We start from the raw sequence: 18,490 nt of genomic DNA on the forward strand, positions 1-18,490 counted from the left end.
TTTCCCCCTACTTCAAGGATGTTGTCTCTGGGGCCCCTGCAGTTGGGGTCACCAAGAAGAGGCAGCCAGAGTAGATTGAGGAAGACGGGAGTATGGGAAGACCAGCGCCAGGACAGGTGAGTTGATATTGCTCACAACACTGCAACTGCAGGGGTCCTGGGATTGACATTCCTGAAGCAGAGAAGGCAGGGGGAAGGGGAGTGGCACCAGGGTTGAGAGATATGGGATCAGGGGCTCTCCAGGTTAATTTTGCCCCTGGGCCCCAGCATTGCTTCACCCGGCCCTGCGTCACCCCCTGCAACAAAGAGCTTCTGCTTGGAGTTCTGGTGTACAAGCTGCACTTGCTTATCCAAGAGAGACCTTGTTTAGTCTGCCAAGGACTGCTCCATTGTGTGATCTGCAAGCCCACCCAAGAGACACAACCTCCTGAGGCTTTCCGTGTCCTTCTTGACCCCGCTGCCCAGGACTTCCTTTCCCCTCACAGCCATGCTCCCCTTGGTGTATGAACACAGTTGTAGTGCACATGTGTGAGTATGGCCACGCTTGTACAGTAGCACAAAGCCGCTCATGGACAAGCACCTGCGTGCTTCTACACAGGCATGGCCATACTCACACATGTGCAGTATGGCCATGTTCAGAAATGGGGCGGGGGGTGTAAGTCAACCACCCCACCTCCATTTTTAAACTGTTTTGAATTGAAATCAAGCTAATCAACCCATAATAGATGCATATCTTTGCGCTTGCCGGATCACTTTCTATTCCCGGTACAACTAAACCATTAGCCTTTTCTAGATATAACACCTTGTTTGTTGTTTTCCTGTTAATGCTGATTAGCTAGATGTCTGAATAGGGCAGAACAAATGTCATACATCATGTGCGCTGCAATTAGCCCCAGCAAGCAGGAATTCAGTTCCCTCTTTAGATCTGCGTCTACATTTTTTAAAGTTTGTTTATGAGACATAAAACTAAGTTAACCCTTTGAGACATTAGGAGAAGACAAAGCCCATCTATCACAGAGGAGCTGGCCATAGTTCATACAATGGTGGAGCAGCTGGAGGGTATTTGATGTGGTTTACCTGCCTCAGTAAGTGTATCGATTGGGTGCTCCAACTCAGACGTCTGATTATTTGTGATCTGCAGAATCACCAATAATACAGACGCTATACCTGATTATGCGGTGATCTGCAGTATCACCAATAATACTAGTATAGCTAGCTGAGAGTAAGGTGTGGTGTTTGGTGCAACAGTATAGACTTCTCCAGAGGAGCTGGAGGGTCTACCAACACAAATAACAATACCTTTACCAGAGGAGCTGGCAAAGTACTAATAATGAGAGAACTAAAGAAGTTTGGCTAAACCTTACCAGAGGGGCTGGTAAGGTACTGACAGTACAAATGACTGAATAGTTAAACTAGACCTTTCCAGAGGAGCTGGGAAGGTAATAACAGCACAGGTGGCTGAATAGTTTAGCAAGACCTTTCCAGAGGAGCTGGCAAGGTGCTAACAGTCACTGGAGCTTATACTAGTGAGTCTGAACCTCACCAGAAGAGCTGGTGGGTTCTAATGGCCAGAGCACCTCACAAGTGGCCAGGGCCCACTGGTGAGTAGAGTAGTCAGACAGGCAAAGTACGATAACAGGCAGGCAGAGACAGTACCAAAACGGCAGGCAAGAGAGTAGTAATATCAGGCAGAGGTTCAGCAGCTAAAGTCAGAAAGGCAGAGGTACAGAAACGTTTAGCAATAGCAAGGTCAGAGAGTAGCCAGAATCATACACAGGTTATCAGAAATACAATGTAATATAAACTAACTATAGATAGATGTATATTGCAAACACTGCATATACATCTATCATCAACTGGAACCTCACTAGGTCTAAGCGCTAACACGAGTGTATTCGCAACAGCAGACGAGTTGCCAATGATTAGCGAAGGCTTAAGAAGCTGAGGAGAGCCCAGCGCCATGCCCCCTAACAATCAGCCAATCCGAGCAGCGCGAGTCACTCCTGACGTCAGCCGACTGGCAGGTCAGCTGACGCGCCTTCTTCCAGCATAAAGGTCCTGTCTCAGTGCGCGCCCGCACGATACAGAGACCCTATGAGCAAGAGACAATGCTGTTCCCGGCGTGCTGGACGCCGCCGGGACGGATAAGGCCTGTGAACAGGGAACAAAGGCGGCTGCGGGTATAACATGCGTATCCGCAGCCGCTAAGTTTACAGATGATACAGTAATTCAATTGAGACTTTTCAATTGAGTCAGGTGGAACGCAGCCTGACCAAGTGTCAGGAGACACGAAACAGCCATCGCTAGTCCCCTATTTGTACCTGCCACCCACCTCCACTCCCACAGTTGCCACTCATGCTGTCACTACGATGACTTTGCATTGTAAGGTTCCAGAAGTTTGGATGCTAACAGACAGAAATGAGTGCATTGGACCACTGCCATCTGATCCAGAAGGAGCTTCAGTAGAGGTCATAGTGTAAAGCCAGTCTAACTCTACAGGTCAGGACTCTCTATCTGCACCTCAAGGAGAAATGATGACGCACTTTCCAGACACCTTCTCAAGTAATTGTAAAGTAAGCCTTCTAAACCATGAGCAAGCAAGAAAATACTCAAATATTAAAAACTACAAAACTCAATTCTATATCAGTTCTTGTCTCATTCCCCCTAGCTCCTTTCTTTTCTCTTCCCCCCCCCCCCCCCCCATTCACCTTGCCATTAGTCTAAGCTAATGGACATGGTAATGGAGGGGAGGAGTGCCTAGTCTCAGGAGATAAGTCTTGGTACATAGCAATATTTGGCTAAATGAAAAGTGCGTAGACGTTATAAGGGTTATGGTGACCACACATGGGACACTGTAAATGAACTTTTTTTTTTTTTTTTTTATACATCAAATCAATTGTGGTCCTGTGCATCAAACCAATCCGTATAAAAATCATTCAGATATTTTATGTTGTATGAATGAGATTATGTTGTGCCAATCTGAATTGTTAGTAATTGTTCATGTAGGTTGCTCTGTGTGTTGCCACCCTCATGGTGTTCAATGTCAGTTCATGTTCCTCTGAGTATGTGGCTTATGATGCAGCTATATTTGCCTTTCGGCAGGATGTCCCTGGAAGTGACTACCCTTGATTGTTGTGTACAGCAGGAAATTCCTAGAAGTGAATGCCTCTGATTGCTGTGTACAGCAGGAAGTAGACAGGAAGTCCCTAGAAGTGACTACCCCTAATTACTGTGTACAGCAGGAAGTGGGCAGGAAGTCCCTGGAAGTGACTACCCCTAATTACTGTGTACAGCAGGAAGTAGACAGGAAGTCCCTGGAAGTGACTGCCCCTAATTACTGTGTACAACAGGAAGTAGACAGGAAGTCTCTAGAAGCGACTACCCCTAATTACTGTGTACAGCAGGAAGTCCCTAGAAGTGACTGCCTCTGATTTCTGTGTAGGGGAGGAAGTGGGCCTCATCCTGCAGGACCCCCTGGTTGCTTGTTGATCTTTCTGCATCTCCCTGATTCAGTGTCCTGTTCACACTTTTGTATAAACGTAAGACTTATCTGTGTGTGTGTTTTTTTTCTTTTTAAATGTTCACATGTGAGTTTGGTTTTCAGTGTGTAGGTATTGAACGATAATTGATTCATATTTGAGCTTTATTCATCTGTCAGAATATTTCACCTTGTACTTGTGTGTTGTCTCTAACTTTCTTTGATTCCCCCCCCCCCCACACACACACACTCACTCACTCACTCACACTGTTTTCCCCTTGCCCTTTCCTCCTGATCTTTCTTGCTCTTTCCATTCTTCTTAATGTCTCTTCCCATTCTTCTCAATTTCTCTTCCCATTCTTTTTTCTCCCTCTCCCCTTTCTACTTTCTTCCTCTTACCATTCTACTCTCTTTCTCTTTCCATTCTACTCTCTTTCTGTAACGATCGGTGGGCGCAGAGAGTATCTGATTACCGGTGATCTGCAGTATCACCGGAAATACAGATATATACCAGATTATAAGTGATCTGCAGTCTCACCGATAATCCGATATACAAACTAACCTCTGTTCACCTGAGTAGAGTGTAGTGTTTGGTGTAACAGTAACACTTAGAGGACAAGGCCTCAATGCAGCAAGGAGTACTGCACAGATTCCTTCCGCAGACCTGAGCTCTCCAAGACGGGAGGAGTCAGACTGACAGTAGGAAGGTATATCTGAAAGTGACCCTCAGGAGGAAGGATCGCTAACAGAGCGAGGAACCGCCTCTAACGGTAAGGTCGGTTCTCGAGGTCGGACAAGCCAGGTCGTACACACACGGACAGATAAAGTACAAGATCAGGAGGCAAAGGCGGAGTCAAAGTACAGGCAGGGTTCAGCAACGAGGTATCAGATATATCGGGGTACAAAATCAGGAGGCAGAAACAGAGTCAAGGAACGAGCCGGGGTTCGGCAACAGAGTATCAGAAATATCGAGGTACAAGATCAGAGTTCAGGAGGATAGTCAAAGCAGGCAAAAGTCATAACATATAATCACAATCAAACTAGTACTTTAGCTATCAACAGAGTCTAGCTAAGTGTAGGATTACAGCTCCAGCTGGTCCCGGCACACTTAAGGATCTGACTACAGGTCTGAGTGCTCCCACATATGTGATCGCACGCCAGACAAAGAGCAAGTGAACAACCAGCAGTATATATACTCTAGGACCTTCCCAGGACCTCCCTAATTGCTGGTCCAATGAGAGCAGTGGAATTTGTCAGCTGACCCAGCTGGTCAGCCGACACCCTTCTAACTGCTATTTAAACTCTGCCTCTGTGCTCGCGCGCGTGTAAGTCTGAATCCTGGTGGACTATCAGTCCCAGCCACACCAGTACTGTCATGCAATGTATCTAGTGCGGGGGCCGCCTCTGATGCGGATTCCGCCATTACCAATGCGGATTCCGCCGCACTGCCCATGCGGCATGCGGCGTTTTTTCCGCGTTGTGACACCATGCTGGACGCGGAAACAGCCGCCTCACCTCGAGAGACGGCGGCTTTTCCGCGTTTCCTCACACTTTCCATTTTTCTCTCTTCCTCTTACCCTTCCCATTCTTCTCCCTTCCTCTTTCCACTCTTCTTTCTTCCTTTTGGTCTTACTTTCTCTCCCCATTCTTTTCCCTTCCTCTTTCTATTCTTCTTTTCCTCCTCCCATTTTCTCCCTTCCTCTTCCCATTATTCTCCCTTTCTCTTCCCATTCTTCTCTCTTCTTCTTCTTTCCATTTTTCTCTCTTCCTATTCTTCTCCCTTCCCTTTTCCATTTTTCTCACTTACTCTTTTCATTCTTCTATCTTCCTCGCACCCTTCCCATAGTTCTCCCTTCCGTTTTCTATTCTCCCTTCCTCTTCTAATTCTTCTCCTTTCCTCTTCCCATTTTTTTCTTTCTCTTTTTTATTCTATCTTCCTCTTCCCATTCTTCTCCCTTCCTCTTCCCATCCTTCTTCCTTCCTCTTCCCATTCTTCTCCCTTACTCTTCCCATCATTTTCCTTTCCTCTTCCCATCCTTTTTCCTTCCTCTTCCCACTCTCCTCTCTCCCTCTCCCCTGCATCTTTTCTCCTCTCACTTCCTCTTTCCTTCTCTGTTTTACATTTTTTTTTTCTTTCCCTGGCTCTTTGGTTCTTCGCTTTTCCTGTTTCTCTCACCACCTTTCAGTTCTATTCTTTGTTTCTTTGGTTGTTTTGTTTTCTTGTGTTAAGTCAGCTGTGCCCAGTCTCCTTGTTGTTGCATACACTACATCATGTTGCCAATCGATCACCCATGCAACAAATTGTTCTCCATCCTCCTCTCTGCCTATTAACCATCCCCGTCCATCTCCATCAGCTTTACAGCCATCTCCAGTCTGTTTCATTTGTATTACGCGCCCATTAAGCAAATGCTAACACCCCCCGCGGGTCATCTCCATTCTGCAGTGAGCAGACAGTAATTGTTTCAGACCGAGCTGAGTTTCTCTCTCTCTCTCTCTTCTTGTTGCCTGCAGGTGATACTAATCCTGACAAAGCTGTACGATTACAACTTGGGTAGCATCACGGAGAGCTCGCTGTGGAGGTACGTGCTTGAACTAAGATTCTAATTGCCCAGTTACTTTCAAGATGAATTTGGTGGCGGAGCGCTCTTAACACAGTGTAATTGGACAAGTGGGACATTGGATGACAGCTGTCCCCGGGCTGCCTTCATTGTCTCTTCTCTCTTGTGCAGCCGAAGTGTTTCATTGGCTTGTTCGTTGTTGAAACATTTCAGCCCCAGAGGTGCCGTAACCAGAGACACCTATCGTGTTTCATTGTGTCTGCCCGTCCAACACCTTAAATGATTCTGATTCACCGTGGGAGGAAGTTTAAAGAGGAAGCTTACCGAAAGATAGTCGTAGGGGAAAAAATAAATGAGTAAATTGCAAAGTGAAAAGTTAAAAAAACTAAAGATAGAACATGAAATGATTGATTTACACTGTATAATGCATCCATGTTGTTTGATCCACTGTGAGCTTGCAGGCCATCATCTTTACTGCTGGCAGGGGGGAGAAACAAACAGCACCAACTGCCATTATCTATAAACACTCCCACTGATATGATAGGCTAAAATATATTTATATATCCTATTATATCCTATTATTTTATTTTTTATTTATATATCTTACTATTTATTTGTTTTAATAAATATATATATATATATATATATATATATATATATATATATATATATATATATAAATCACACCACCTATATTTCCCACAATGCAATGAGGTTCACAGACCGGAACCTGTCAGGACCATGGTCATGACATCATACTATGGGGGGGGGGGGGGTTCAAAACACTATCAGCCATACACACCCCCCTGATGGTCTATTTGAGAAAAGATATAGATTTCTCGTGGGAAAGGGGGTATCAGCTACAGATTGGGATGAAGTTCAATCCTGGATTAAAGTTCCTCTTTAAATCTCTCTAGCAATGATCAATTTCTCCAATGAAAACTCATCTGTATTCCGGGGAAAAGCTCCTCATTCACAACTTAAAGGGAAATGCTGGCCTAATCATAAAGCAAATTGTTTTTTATAAATGATTAGCTAATTAAATTGAAACTCTACTTTTGTTGAAGAAAAATAATGAGGTAATGTGCCCCAAAATTGCAGATGATGATTTTATCAAACTTATTACAACTGCTTCTCTTTATCAGTATATGCTGCTCCTCTCCTCCTATCTCTATAGTAGTATGTACTGGTAGATGAGGGTGTAAATACAATATACTCACAAGTCAGGGTCATCTCATAGGCAACTACTGCAGGTGGGGAGATGATACCTGTCCCGACTCAGGATTAAGAAGTCGCTCTCCGTAGATCAAGAAAAAGGGGGCAATACCCCTCCACCAAGGGTGGACTTGTACAACGTGAAATGGAAACATAGGTGCAAAAAGAATAAAAATGTTTTAGAATTGAGGAGGTTGTGGTGGACTTACCTCCTCCAAGCAGACACAAGATAATGCCGATGTGTTTTCAATAAAGCAATTTATCTAAACACTTCTCTGAATTGCTTTATTGAAAACACATCGGCATTATCTTGTGTCTTCTTGGAGGAGCTAAGTTCACCACAACCTCCTCAACTTTAAACGTTTTAAGATATTTTTATTCTTTTGGTGGCTCGGTTTCCATTTCTCATTCATGTTGTTAGGGATTGGTCGGAAATGCCGATTACTGATTCCGTTAAATCCGATTTCAGAAAATTCTGATTACCGATATCAAGACTTGAAAAAAAGTTTGTTGATTTGTCTAAACTTATAAAGTTGCGGTAAAGCGGCATCTCCGACAAAATCCTATTTTCGATGCAGTGTTATTGAATGCAGATGCTGCTCGCTGTCACACCCAGCAATAGCTTCTAGCTTCCTAGCCTTGTTATGCTGCATCTGTGATTGCCATTTGTGATACAGGCTTTAGAAATCAGTTCCTTCTCAGATTCTGCAGATTCCTGACTTCTGTGTGGCCACCCACTTACTTCCAGGTCAGTTCATCCCGACCTCTGGAGAAGCAGCTAGAGGATAATACTGGTCCGGAGACTTCCCAGTGCGCTGTAGCTTTGTAATTGTAATTGGCTCTGTGCTCACAATCACTCATGCTTTTCTACATTGTGTACTGAGACCTAATGATGATTGGCCGAGTGCAGGGCTGAAAGCATGACCTCCGCTTCTTGTCCATTACACTGATTAACGCTGCTGAGATCAGGGTGTACCGCGTGGCACTGATCACCCAGCATGCACTGACTGTCCTAAAGAGGTCTTTGGGTTTTGATAGGACAGATTTCATTGGAATGTTTAGCTCTTATAAATAATGCATAAAGGAGAAATAAACTTTGATAAGGCTTCTAAGGTACAGTTGTTACACAGTATTCAGTTAAGCTATGTAGAACCAAAGCCATTCGCTTTTTGTAGAAGGCCAAAAGCCAAATCCCCCCAACCCTCTCCACTCCTCAAAGACTGGAGTTTTACACCCGTGATCTGAAGGAAGGAACACTGGATTACAGTAAGAGGGATGAGGACCATACCACATGAGGTGTATAGACTAAAGCCTGGTATACACCTCGAATTTTAAAAGGTCAATGACTGGCTAATTTTTACCATGTCCATGTAGTATGAGGGCTTATCAGATTTTTAATACTAGGAGCATATTGTGCAGGTGAGCTCTCATACTACATGGAAGTGTTACAATTGGCCAATCATTGACCATTTCAAATTTGATGTGTGTACCAGGCTTTAGACTATAAACTTTATGGGGTAGGGTCCTTGTCCTTCTACAGTAGTCTGTGTTCCTTCCTTCAAATTGCATGTTTACCAGGGTTAAAAGATAAGGGAAACAAAATACAGTAGCCCCCCAGTATAGGTAGCCAGATTAGCCCACCATATGCAGAGTAAGTGAGCATAATGGTAGAGAGCAGGGACTCGCCTCTCCGGTCTTCACCATGCATCTCCATCTTTATGATTACAGCACCTTCTCTCATCACATGACAAAAAAGGGCACTGTAGTCATGGATATGATTACTCTAGAACCGGTATGTCAAACCGGTCCTACGAGGGCCAAGGTCCTCACACATTTTTGACACCGCTCAAATTAATTGATGGGTTTGAATCAGGAAAGTCGTGGTCCATCAGGTAGAACACATTCTTCTTTCTCAGTCTATCCTAAACACTGGCATGGATTTGGCGCTCCCGGCCTGGAATTCGATACCTGTGCGCTAAGAGGAAAGTAGATCATTGGTGGAGCCCAAAGAAATATGTCACTTCCCTCCAGTGCTCCACTAATGACTCTGGAATTCAGGACATCTGCTGTGGGTCTCCATGAAGCACCATTCCACAGTCCACAGTGGACCTCCTTGTTGCTTGTCACAACCACCAGGCCCCCTTGGCTATGGGCCCCATTGCATCTGCCCCATTGCATCTGCCATGGTAATCATGTTCCCGTGGGCCAAAGCCCATAAGACTTGCAATGTAAGATTGGAGGAGCACTGGACATAGTAGAAGGGAACGGGACCATGTCCCCTTAGCCTTAATATCTAATGGTGGCTAAACCTCTAGCAATTTTGCTGTACGATTGATCAATCGATTTTTATCAAATCAGGGTAGAATTGGTTATGTTTCATCTGCCTCATTGATGAAAATTGGCTGATATCGACCAACTCTGTCGATGGAGCAGGGTGGAAGTTATTGATTAATCGTACAGGAATAGTATCATGTTCACATGATTTTGATCAACACAGAAGCCATTTTTGGTTTCAAAGCATGGAGGCTCAACAACATTCAAATCGATTTTAAAGGAGAATTGCACTGGATTTTGCTTGTAGTGTGTGGGCCACTAGTAGATTAACCACACTGTAATTGATTATTCAATAAAGTCGACCACTTAGTCATTCAATGCAAAAATCATTAAATGTATGGCTACTATTAGAGTTGGAAAAACAAAGGGTACAGTAGTATGGAGGAGGATTTGCCCCATTGGGCAGGATGGGCCCCCTAGGCTGCGTGGGTCACCGGGGGGTAGGCAAAGGGAAGAGTGTGAACTTTGGGGCCCCCATGATTTGTAGTTACACCCCTAAAGTTGAATGAGGAGCTTTTTTTTCAGCACTTCCATTTTTGATCAACAGAGGCCGTAACATGGAGGTTCTTTTATCTGTATGTATCCAGGATACTAATGGAGCCTTCAGAGCCGTGCTATCCATATCCAATGCGGTACCTTAATGCATTTTTCATGAACGCTCTATTTTTATAATGCAAGGAATCTTCTGTGACATTTTACCTGTAACCGCCGACTAATGAGAGATTAATTAGCTGCTGCCGCTCAGTGGGCCTCGTGCAGGAAGTGGAACCAATAATTGCGCTAATAGCTGCGCCGCAGAGATGTAGAGTGTGGATGTGACACTTCTCTGGGGGAGACACCAATCCTGAGAGGGATTATTTCACTTGTCAGGCGTTCTAAGAACTGAAAATTAGAGCTACGCACAGAATGAAAATCGCCACTAATCCGACTGATTGCTAAAACATTAGCTGTACCTGGGAAAAGGATCAACTGAAAGTCAAGAAATAAGGGGGGAAAAGTGGATTTTCACGGGTAGGGTAGGTGAGTCTCTCTACTGCCAGGCCATATCACCAGGCCAAGGCCAAAGCCAAGACTGATCAGGTCCGTGCTACTGCAATAGTGTGCAGATGGCTTGCACTGTAATTAGGCTCTGCTTTTTCCTCCGAAGCTTGAGTGGGGTTGTACTACTGCGCATGCGCAAGCAGTCGACAAGCCCTTGCTGCCGGTATTTTAGGGGATGCTGCGCTGGAACAGCCCAGCGAAGAAGGATGGGATGAGCTTCTGGAAGACTCAGAGGCTTCGCTCTCCGAAGGCAGACACTTTATTTTCCTTACATGTATCCTTTAACCACTTAAGGACCACAGGCTTTACCCCCCCCCCCCCCCCCCCAGTGACCAGGCTATTTTTTTACAAATTAGGCCACTGCAGCTTTAAGGGCCTACTGCAGGGCCGTACAACTCGGCACACTAGTGATTACCCCCCCCCCCCCTTTTCTGCCCACCAACAGAGCTTTCTGTTGGTGGGCTCTGATCACTCCCACAATGTTTATTTCTTTTTATTGTATAAAATAACCTAGTTTTTCCCCCTCCCCCCACCAGCAAGTGATAGCGATCGGCTGTCGTAGGCATCAGCTTATGAGAGCTGATCGCTCCTGAGCCTCCCAGGGGGACAGCCAAGTGATACGGCTGTCCCCAGTACAGCACTGCCTTAGATCGCAGCGCTGTACGTTGTAAATAGCAGTTTCGCCGTCTGTCTCCTAGCAGTGATCGCGCTGGGAGATTGATGACGGAGCGGAACTTTAACCAAGGAACTTTAACCAAGGATTGAACTTCATTCAAATCAGTAGCTGATACCCCCTTTCCTAGGAGAAATCTTTACCTTTTCTCAGATAGGTCATCAGGGGGTTCTGTATGGCTGATATTGTGGCGAAACCCCTCCCACAGTATGATGTCATGACCTGGCAGAGCTTCGAGGTAACTGGTGTTGTATAAAAGGAAATGAATATGGCAGCCTCCATATTCTCATTCTCACATCAGTTGTCCTTTAGATTCTTGCTCAGAATTGTCATGCAGAACTGAAGAGGGGAATGCATAACTGTACTGTCTACTGACATTTGTAACTATAGTCGCCCTTTAGGAATCACTGAAAAAAAATCACAGTTTGATTTGTATCTAAGGTCCTTTTTTTCCCAAATGAAATACCACCGATTATGAAAGTTTCTAGGCTATGACAGCAGTGATGATATATATTCTTTTCACTTCACTCTCTTTATCCGTAGAATTGAGAGCTTGTTCCAATCATAGGCATGATTTTGATGCCTGTTAGTGGGTCACCAGGTGCTTATCTGGCAGTTCCCAGGATGATAGATAGTCAATCATAATCATAAGACAGTGAGCTAATGAAGAATAATGAGCTATATTACATTAAAAAGGAAATATAGAGGGAGAGATTTACTAAAACTGCAGGAAAATGCAGAACCAAAGTGTCTCGGTGCAAAAATCTTGTATTATCATTCGGGAAAGGCTTGCAAACCCAAACTGTTTCATATCAGAGATTGAATGAATGTTGGCTTATTAAAGTGGACCTCTGCTCTGAAAGATAAACCGCATAGCAGCCTTTGAAGTGTACCAGAGATGGTACGCTGGCCCCTATTTATACTTACCTGGGGCTTTCTCCAGCCCCTCGTTGTCCTTTTTAGGTCCCTCCGTCCTGACACTACGACTCCTGATAATCCTCCCGTGCGCCACCGCCACACTCCTGTCCAATGGGGCGTTCTACACCTGCGCAGGCACAGAATGCTTCAGGGGACAGGAGTGCGATGAGGGGTGTGCGGGTGGCTGGGGGGCATGTGCAGATGCCCACGGTTGCTCTGATTACTGGGAGTTATTGCTGGAGTACAGAGTGACCAAAAAGAGGACGGCGAGGGAGGCCGCAGTGCTCAAGGGGCTAGAGGATGCTCCATGATGTAAGTATAAGGCCTCTTGCCCACTGCACGCAATTCCGATTCCGTTTTTTAATTAGTTTTTACATTCGATTCAGATTCTGATTTGCAGTTTGCTCCCTGCACACTGCAAATCTGAATCTGAATCGGATGTAAAAACTGATGAAAAAGCGGAATCTGAATCGGAATCGCGAGCAGTGTGCAAGAGGCCTCAATATGGGCCAGTGTACCAGCTCAGGTTCACTTTAAAGAAAAACATTTCTTTGTTTAAGCTAATACAAATCCGGCAACAAATCTGCAATGCATCTTCTTCCTGCTTTCATGGAAGCAGGCATAGGGTAAACATCCTGTGTTGGCAAATTAGTTTATCTGCTGAGGCAGCCAGCTGACACAGCTGAGAGATCAAATTACAATGTGTGATTAGTCACACATGAGTGGGAATTAGTCAGGCTAAACTTTCTAAATACATATAGGGTGCATTTCTATATGTTTTCCTTCTGTCCTGTGCAAGAGTTCAGCTCCACTTTAAGCCTCAGTCATAGACACACACTAACCCTAGACTCAATTCTGAAAAGCCACCTGTTTAGTCTGGCGTTTATGATCACATAACTTTTTCCCTGTACACATCACTATGTACTAATCTGAGGCAAGCTTACATGCTTTGGGTCCTCAGGGAGAAAAGCGCTTTTTGTTGTTTTGATAACACATGTACATCCATTATTATGTATCAAGGTATTAACCTCACAATCTGTCATTCATTTTACTAATCATTGTTTTAAGATTCTCGTGCGTTAACAGCCTTTGAATTGACATTGGAATAAACATTCTATTAAGTCCGTACTATTTTGTAGAGTACTTTGTTTCAATGATTGCGACAATACATTGTGCAATGAACCTTGTGTGTGTGCTTTGCATAATGGTAATCATGAAAACAGTCACACCCACTGCTGTACCCAGAACCCAATCAAACACATCTCTCCAACTGTTCGTAATCGATGTTGCTTTGCCTCACATGACTCTGTGATCACAAGGGGTTGTGGGGCAGATTTATCAACAGCATAGCTCCCAACTGTCCCTCTTTCCTCCTCATGTGTCCCTCTTTCAGGACATTGTCCCTCTTTCTATGCAAATATATTAATTTCTCTATTAAAAAATGTTTGACTCTAAACTTTATTCTTATCCTTTAAATTGATATATTACTAATTTTAAAATGTTACAATACAATACAATACAATAACATTTGTAAAGCGCTTTTCTCCCATAGGACTCAAAGCGCATATAATATGAAGGAAAATGAACCAGGATAGAAAGGACCAGTGTGGTTTGAATTATAAAACATATTTTTCTTATGAAATCTTTATGGTATCCGTGACTAGGGATGTGATGGGGGCGTGATCAGGGGTGTGGCAGGGGCATGGCTTAAGTGTCCCTCTTTCTGATCTCAAAAAGTTGTGAGGTATGCAACAGTGTCTGAGATAAACTTCCTAGGAAGTTTCTAGAAATAATGCAGGACTGCCTCAGGCCTTCAAGAACTCTTATAAAACAGGAGGAGATAGGAAGGGTTCTCAGAATGGTGCAGTCTGTGAGAGAATCCTCTGAGTGAGGTAGGATGTACTGTGGCAGCCAGAGCAGGGACAAGGTCCTCCAGCACTTAAGGGCCTGTTTCCATTAAACGCAGACTGGATGCAGAATGGATGCAGACTGACTCCAATGAATGCCTATGGGCCTCTTTCCACTAAACGCAATTTTTCTGATGCAGATTTTCCCATAGGCATTCATTGGAGTCAGTTTTTCTGTATCTATACTGCATCCATTCTGCATCCAATCTGTGTGTAGTGGAAACAGGCCGTTAGGCTGAGACACCAAAGTGCGCCCCTCCATCCCTCCCACCCCAGCCGTCACACACTGATTGCTATTAGACAAAGAGGCCCCCACCCGCCCCCATCACCTTAATCTGTAGTTATGTGGCTTGCCGTCACTGCCATGTATCCCCTTTTTCTTATTTCTCTCTGCTTCAAGCACAATAGAGGAATGGTAGCTGAGTGAGTTGTGCGCCCCCTCCTACACTGCAACTTTAGGCTAAAGCCTCTCTTACCTCTGCCTCAGCCCGGCCCTGGTGGCAGCTTTAACACAGAGAATTGCCAAAGTCCTTTTTGCATCGAAGTCTCCCTTACCGCCCCCCCTCCGGCTGCTCCGTTGCCCCAGGATCACCCAGGGTATCTTAACCAGTGGTGGTGTTCTTCGCCTCCGCAGCCCAGCCACACGCCCACCCCCCTTCACGCTGCCGGGTGCAGCAGGAGTGCCACGGGCGTGCGTGGCCAGACTGCACAGGAGCAGAGCCCCACGACTGGACACGACTTTGGAAGATACCGCATGCAATCCTGGGACAATGGAGCTGCCGGGGAGGGGGGTCCATGCTCTTCATGGGGCTGGAGGAAGGTCCAGGTAAGTATAAATTAGGCACGGTGTACCATCTCAGGCACACTTTAAATGCCAAGATTGGTGGCTATAAATGGTAACAAACGGCTATGATGGTAAATAGCGACTATAAATCTCGGTTGTCTCCGGGCGCCATTTATAGCCTCTAATTACTGCTTTTAACTGTGCAGGTGCGTTTTTAACAGGGCTCTTCCGGCGCCCTTTTTACCTGCTTCACACCAAAAGAAAACCCCAAAAATCAACCCTTCTAGGCAGCATCTGTCAGCACACAGAATCGCAGCTGCTCTTAATGTAGGCCAATGTATCTGTGTGTTGGTGATCCCATGCGGGGATAGCGTGGGACTGGAGCAGCCTACACCGGGAATTGCTTCACGCTGTGTTTTCACTCTGTCTCTTTGAGCTATCGCTTCTGCCGCACCTCGAGATCCTGCAGAAAAACTTTGAACCAGGCCTCTGTCGCTGCAGAGTCTCTAGCTAATTTCCTGGCTTCATAAAATATAAATCGCAGAGGATGTGGAAGCTCCAACACAGAATGGAGGGGCAACATGTAAAACAACAAAATCTTGCCGCCTTCTTCTTCCCTGGTACTAGTACTCAGGGGCGTAGCAATAGGGGGTGCAGAGGTAGCGACGGCATCAGGGGCCCTTGGGCCAGAGGGGCCCCAAAGGGCCTTTTCTCAACTACAGTATTAGCTCTCTATTGGTCCTGTGCTCATAATAATCACTTCTATAGATACTTTGAATAGTGGTAATCATTAACAAACTGTTCCCCATCCTCTACTTGCACCTCTGACACTGTAGTTGCCATTGGCAGATTTTGGTTGCGCCATATAAATTATGTGTGGAGTGCTTGGGGGGCCCCATTGTAAAACTTGCATCAGGGCCCACAGCTCTTTAGCTACGCCACTGCTAGTACTGAAATGACTACCTATTAGAAGTTTTGTGTCAGCTATTTTTTATGTTTATTTTCAACCAAGCCTTTTGTAAATACTTTGTGGATTCACCTTTGGCAGGATTGAAAGCCTCAAGTCTTTTTGAATAGGATGCCACAAGCTTGGTATACCTATCCTTGGCCAGTTTCACCCATTCCTCTTTGCAGCACCTCTTAAAGCGGTATAAAACCCTGACATAATATTCAATAAGTGTACAAGATACAGAGGCGCCAAAAGAATAAAAGGTAATTAAATGAACTTAAAAAACCAACTGGTTAAACAGAGGAGGCAGCGGTGGTCTTACCCCCTCCAAACAGACACAGGCAAGGACTGCGATTCAGACAGTCAACAATTTATTCGGAACTCCAAAAAACAATGCAACGTGTTTCATGGGCCATACATCCCGCTTCCTCAGGCAAAATACAGTAGGAGTCACAGCATCTGTATTATATCAGCGAGACCACCGCTGCCTCCTCTGTTTAACCAGTTGGTTTTTTAAGTTCATTTAATTACCTTTTATTCTTTTGGCACCTCTGTATCTTGTACACTACATTGAGTCCACCCTGGGTTGAGGGTTGTTACCCTAATTTCCTGTCTACAGAGAGCGACTTTTTATTCCTGAGTGGGGTCAGGATTGTTCTCCCCACCTGCCTATACAGTGGTTGCCTATTGGTAACCCTGGTTTGTAAGTATAATTTTAACTTCTCATTTATTTTGTTGTCCCCAAGACGAATTACACTATTGGGGCTCTTGGTGTCCCTCTGCTTTATAATATTCAATAAAAACATGTTTTCCTACTTTTTATATGCCATACGGTTATCATATTTGCATTTGTTCATACATATTATTATTCTTTTAGTAATTGCAAGTTCCCAAAAGTACAGTTTTTTGTTTTGAGAGCTGCCTTTGCATTTTATTCATAACTGATTTTATTCATGTTGTATTGAAGGCAGAAATGCTTTCAGTGTTTCTCTGTGTCCAGGAGCTTCTGCACAGTTAGAGAATGTTTTCACATTCCTCACTTGATACCATTAGGTAAGCACAAGATAACATTATCTACACTTCGGATGCGTCCAGAGTTCTCTGCACTGAACTTTAAAGCTCTGTGTTTAGCTAATTGAATGCTGTTCTAGTTAAATAAAAAATGGTGGTAGTATATAATATGCTGTAAATAATTTTTTTGAGCAAAGAAGAAATGCTGGGTTTCATTCCGCTTTAAGCTCAATCAGGTTGGATGGGAAGCATCGGTGCACAGCCATTTTTGGATCTCTCCAGAGATGTTCAATGGCATTCAACTCTGGGCTCTCACTGGGCCACTCAAGGTTATTCACAGAGTTGTCCCGAAGCCACTTCTTTGACATCTTGGCTGTGTGTTTAGGGTTTTTGTCCTGCTGAAAGATGAACCATTGCACCAGTCGGAGTTCAAGAACGTTCCGGATCACGTTTTCACCCAGGACGTCTCTCTACATTGCTGCAGTCATCTTTCCCTCTATCTTGACTAGTCTCCCAGTTTCTGCCGCTGAAAAACATCCCCACAGCATGATGCTGCCACCACCATGCTTCACTGTAGGGGATAGTATTAGCCTGGTGACGAACGATGCCTGGTTTCCTCCAATTGTGACACTTGGCATTAACTCCAAAGAGTTTAATCTTTATCTCATCAGACCAGAAAAAAATTGTTTCTCATGGTCTGAGAGTCCTTTGGGTGCTTTTTGGCAAACTCCAGGTGGGCTGCCATGTGCCTTTTATGGAGGGCTTCCGCCTGGCTCTGTCAGAGTGACCATTGGGTTATTGGTTACCTTCCACCTACCCTTCTCCTCTCATCACTCAGTTTAGATAGCCGGTCAGATCTAGGAAGAGTCCTGGTGGTTTGAACGTCTTCCACTTGGAGATAATAGATGCCACTGTGCTCATTGGGACCTTCAAAGCAGCAGAATTTTTTTCTGTAACCTTCCCCAGATTTGTTCCTCGAACATCCTGTCTTGGAGGTCTACAGACAATTCCTTTGACGTCACGCTTAGTTTGTGCTCGGACATGAACTGTCAACTGTGGTACCTTATATAGGCCGGTGTATTGCTTTCCAAATCATGTCCAATCAATTGAATTTACCACAGATGGACTTCACTTAAGCTGCAAAAACATCTCAAGGGTGATCGGGGAAACAGGATGCACCTGAACTTCATTCTGAGCTTCATGGCAAAGGATAGGAATACTTATGCACATGTGCTTTCTATTTTTTTTTTACATTTTTATTATATTTGAAAAACCTCATGTAAACTTTTCATGTTGTCATTATGGAGTGTAGTGTGTAGAATGAGGAAAAAATGAATGTAAAGCAAACCTGAAGCGAAAAAAATGTACAATATAATGAAATGTATGTGTAGAATGAATAATGATTAGAACATCAGTAGCAAAGAAAAGAGTCTTATGTTTTATTTTCAGTTATATCTTTTTTGTTTGTTTATAACTTTATACTGTCACAGTTGCAGTTTTAAAACCACACTCTGTCTTTTAACCACTTAAGGACTACGAGCTTAACCCCCCCCTAAAGACCAGGCCATTTTTCACAAATTGGGCCAGTGCAGCTTTAAGGCCAAGCTGCGTGGCCACACAACA

General features: G+C 44.5%; 1 protein-coding gene across 14 annotated transcripts in view; it reads left to right on the forward strand.

Moving 5' to 3' along the window:
• The window catches only part of LOC137535751 (VPS10 domain-containing receptor SorCS1-like), a 1,470,659-nt gene that overhangs the window by 895,910 nt on the left and 556,259 nt on the right, over window positions 1-18,490 (forward strand). For all 14 annotated transcript variants that reach the window (XM_068257627.1, XM_068257625.1, XM_068257626.1 and 11 more), the window contains one exon: window positions 5,989-6,056. In XM_068257627.1, coding sequence (XP_068113728.1) covers window positions 5,989-6,056 — 68 coding nt within the window. The remainder of the gene's footprint in view (window positions 1-5,988; window positions 6,057-18,490) is intronic.

Source organism: Hyperolius riggenbachi, chromosome 10, assembly GCF_040937935.1.
Source record: "Hyperolius riggenbachi isolate aHypRig1 chromosome 10, aHypRig1.pri, whole genome shotgun sequence".
Classification (NCBI taxonomy): Eukaryota; Metazoa; Chordata; class Amphibia; order Anura; family Hyperoliidae; genus Hyperolius; species Hyperolius riggenbachi.